At 58.7% G+C, this 3,770-nt stretch overlaps 1 protein-coding gene across 1 annotated transcript in view; it reads left to right on the forward strand.

Annotated features, from left to right (window-relative positions):
* Nucleotides 1-3,770, forward strand: part of HSPG2 (heparan sulfate proteoglycan 2) — a 142,339-nt gene that overhangs the window by 109,415 nt on the left and 29,154 nt on the right. The window contains exons 56-62 of the mRNA XM_011990146.1: nucleotides 818-969; nucleotides 1,055-1,187; nucleotides 1,654-1,799; nucleotides 1,961-2,096; nucleotides 2,190-2,341; nucleotides 3,086-3,221; nucleotides 3,392-3,543. Of these exons, the coding sequence (XP_011845536.1) occupies nucleotides 818-969; nucleotides 1,055-1,187; nucleotides 1,654-1,799; nucleotides 1,961-2,096; nucleotides 2,190-2,341; nucleotides 3,086-3,221; nucleotides 3,392-3,543 (1,007 nt within the window). The remainder of the gene's footprint in view (nucleotides 1-817; nucleotides 970-1,054; nucleotides 1,188-1,653; nucleotides 1,800-1,960; nucleotides 2,097-2,189; nucleotides 2,342-3,085; nucleotides 3,222-3,391; nucleotides 3,544-3,770) is intronic.

The raw sequence follows: 3,770 nt of genomic DNA on the forward strand, positions 1-3,770 counted from the left end.
CATTACTGTCTCTGTCCTCCACGGCACCCATTCTGGCCCCAGCTACACCCCAGGTGAGGAGCCGGGTGCAGCTGGGCCATGGCTGAGCCCTAGGCGCTCCCAGGGAAGATGCCGGTAGCTTCTTCAGTGGCACCAGGACAGAAGGGTCGTTCCAGGCAGGCTTTGACCCTTCCGTGCCTGCTCAGAGAGAGGAGGGGGCTAAACGGATGGGAGAGGGTCTAAGGCTGGTCCAGCTTACCTGGGCTCGCTGTGAGGGACTGTTTCAGAATTTGACAGGAAGCAGTAGTGTCCGGGTTGAACACTAAGCGGGGAACTGGCTGATCGGGTTCAAATCCCAGATCTGTCCCTTAGCAGCCTTGAGCTAGCTTTTACCTTCTGGGACCTCAGATTCATCTATGAAATGGAGCAGTTACCACCCACCTGCTTGGTCATGGTGTGGTTTAAAGGAGACGGTGTCTGTGCAAAGTACTTGTGAGCACACAGAAGACGCCCTGTAGAAGGGAGGTGTCTCATTGTCATCTGCATCCTGGGGCGCAGCCTGTGTAGTAAAGCTTGCTGGTTCCCTACAGACCAGAGAAGCTCATCATCAAGAAGTCATGGTTGGGTCAGTGGGGCTCCACCTTGTGGTTAGAGGTTGGGGAGGGAAGAAGCCATACTCAACTGGCCATGTGGAGGCAGAAGGGTGTGGCCCTAGTCCCAGAAAGGCTACCTGTCGGCCGTCCCCACTAGGGCCTGGTCACAGCCCAGAGCCCTCTGCCCCAGGGCTACAGGTTACAGCCCAAGAGTCCAGGCCTCTGAGCAGCCCCTCTGTGTCCAGCGCCCGGCAGCACCCAGCCCATCCGCATCGAGCCCTCCTCCTCACACGTGGCTGAAGGGCAGACCCTGGATCTGAACTGCGTGGTACCTGGGCAAGCCCACGCCCAGGTCACATGGTACAAGCGTGGGGGCAGCCTCCCTGCCCGGCACCAGGTATGGCAGCCCCCGGAACCACCTTGCTGGAGGGGCTGGATGGGACTGTTCCGACCCCCTCCCAACCCACCCCATTTGCACACAGACCCACGGCTCGCTGCTGCGGCTGTACCAGGTGACCCCGGCCGACTCAGGCGAGTACGTGTGCCGTGTGGTGGGCACCTCCGGCCCCCTGGAGGCCTCAGTCCTGGTCACCATCGAGGCCTCTGTCATCCCTGGTGAGTGACTCCCAGTGATGTGGAAAGCTGGAGGAGGCAGACAGCCCTCCAGGGTGGTGAGATCCCAGTGACCCCTGTTGCCGACAGGGCAGGAGGCCCACACTGGAGCTGGCTGCAGGGCCCTGCCCAGGCAGACCCCACCCGTCAGAGTAACCACTGCCTTCCCATCACACTTCGCTTTGGCCACATGACTCCTCAGGCATCCCTTCCCACCTCCTCTTCCTCTCTCCAAGCCTCCACTACCCTCATCTCTCTCACTTCTTCACTCCCCTCTGCAAGGCGTGGTCCATGCCCTGGTCCTCCCATTGGGGTTGCTGAGCTGAGGGCATCAAGCCCAGGCCCCCAGGTGCCTGAAAACCTGGACCTGGCCTTAGAACCCTGGGCTGAGCTAGCTGCAGGGTGGGCGACCCCTGCCCTCTCATCTCAGGAGCATCTACGACTCTCACTCCCATCTCCGCTGCCGCAGGACGCGTCCCACCTGTCAGGATCGAGTCTTCATCCTCCACAGTGGCCGAGGGGCAGACTCTGGATCTGAGCTGCGTGGTAGCAGGGCAGGCCCATGCCCAGGTCACATGGTACAAGCGCGGGGGCAGCCTCCCTGCCCGGCACCAGGTACAGGGCACCAGGAATGTGGGATGGGGCCATGGATAGTGGATTGTAGGGTCCTGGCCCCTAGCTGAGGGGCCAGCCCTTCCTAGATCAGGGAGAAGGGGTGGGGCATCTGCTTGCCTCCAGGAAGCCCCACTCTCACACTTCTCTCCACGGCTGCCCAGGTTCGTGGCTCCCGCCTGTACATCTTCCAGGCCTCACCTGCCGATGCGGGACAGTACGTCTGCCGGGCCAGCAACGGCATGGAGGCCTCCATCACGGTCACAGTAACTGGGACCCAGGGGGCCAACTTAGCCTACCGTGAGTGGGGCCACTAGGCTGGGCTGGGATGCAGAGAACAGGCTGGGTCAGCTTCAGAGAACAGGAGTGACCGGTGACCATCTTATCCCTCAGCTGCCGGCAGCACCCAGCCCGTCCGCATCGAGCCCTCCTCCTCACAGGTGGCTGAAGGGCAGACCCTGGATCTGAACTGCGTGGTGCCTGGGCAGTCCCATGCCCAGGTCACATGGCACAAGCGTGGGGGCAGCCTTCCTGTCCGGCACCAGGTATAGGACTGGAGGACAGACAGGCCACGAAGAGGAAGCAGGGTCCCTGGGTGGCGGAGGTTATTGGGGGGAGGGCTAGAGGCTCCCCTCAGATCGAGAAGCCCTGGACCCCATTGCAGAGATGCATAGTGCAGTGGTTAGAACCCAGAATCGGGACTGACCAACCTGGGTGTGAATTCTGGCCCCACCACTTAGCTTGTGACCTCGGACAAATTACTTAACCTCTCTGTGCTATAGTTTCAGGGCCTATAAAATGGTAAGAATAGTATGTACTTTACAGAATTATCTTAAATATTTATATATATGCAAAATCCTCAGAGCTTAGGCTCACAGAAAGTACTCTAAGCTGTTAATATTACTATAATACCATTAGCTATTGTTGTTACTGTAATTTGTAGAATTTAGGATACCACTGATTGCAAGATCCACTCTGATTTTATGTACCTCTAAGAAAAAGCTTCCATTTGTAAGGTTATTCATTTTAGATGCATCTTGATTTTAGAGGTATTGAAATGTGTGTCTAGAATTGATGAGATGTGGTATGAGTATGTACCCAGCTCACTGGGGCTCCTGGGGTCGACCACCCGGCTCCTGGACAAGAGTCCCCCCTTCCCCATGTGAAGGACAGGGAAAGTGATCCAGAGCTGGTGGCCAGGTCTTGGGGGTCAGAGTGAGGCAGGATTGCAGGTTATAGGAGCAGGGGTGTCCTGAGGACTCTCTCTGACTCACCCCCATTCTGACCAGACCCACGGCTCCCTGCTGAGACTCTACCAAGTGTCCCCCGCCGACTCAGGCGAGTACGTGTGCCGAGTGGCAGGCAGCTCCGTGCCTCTAGAGGCCTCCGTCCTGGTCACCATTGAGCCTGCGGGCTCAGTGCCTGGTGAGTAGCTCTCAGGGAGGGCAGGGCTGGAGGCCCAAGGTGGGAGGTTCCCCACTCTTGCAATGGCAGGATCAAGAGGCCAAGCCACAGACTGCACCTGCCGTGAGACCAGGAGCCCCATCTCATCTCACCTCCCAGCCAGCTATTGACCCTTTGCCCTCTGTCCCCAGCACTTGGGGTCACCCCCACAGTCCGGATCGAGTCATCATCTTCGCATGTGGCTGAAGGGCAGACGCTGGATCTGAACTGCCTCGTTGCCGGTCAGGCCCATGCCCAGGTTACATGGCACAAGCGCGGGGGCAGCCTCCCGGCCCGGCACCAGGTAGGAGGCAGGAGCTAAGGAAGCCTGAAGGACCCTGTAGCTGCAGTACAAGAGCATAGGCTTGACCGGGCGCAGTGGCTCACGCCTGTAATCCCAGCACTTTGGGAGGCCAAGGTGGGAGGATCACAAGGTCAGGAGTTCGAGACCAGCCTGTCGGACATAATGAAACCCCCATCTCTACTAAAAATACACAAATTAGCCGGGCGTAGTGGTACGTGCCTATAATC

Source organism: Mandrillus leucophaeus, unplaced genomic scaffold (genome assembly GCF_000951045.1).
Source record: "Mandrillus leucophaeus isolate KB7577 unplaced genomic scaffold, Mleu.le_1.0 Scaffold370, whole genome shotgun sequence".
NCBI lineage: Eukaryota > Metazoa > Chordata > Mammalia > Primates > Cercopithecidae > Mandrillus > Mandrillus leucophaeus.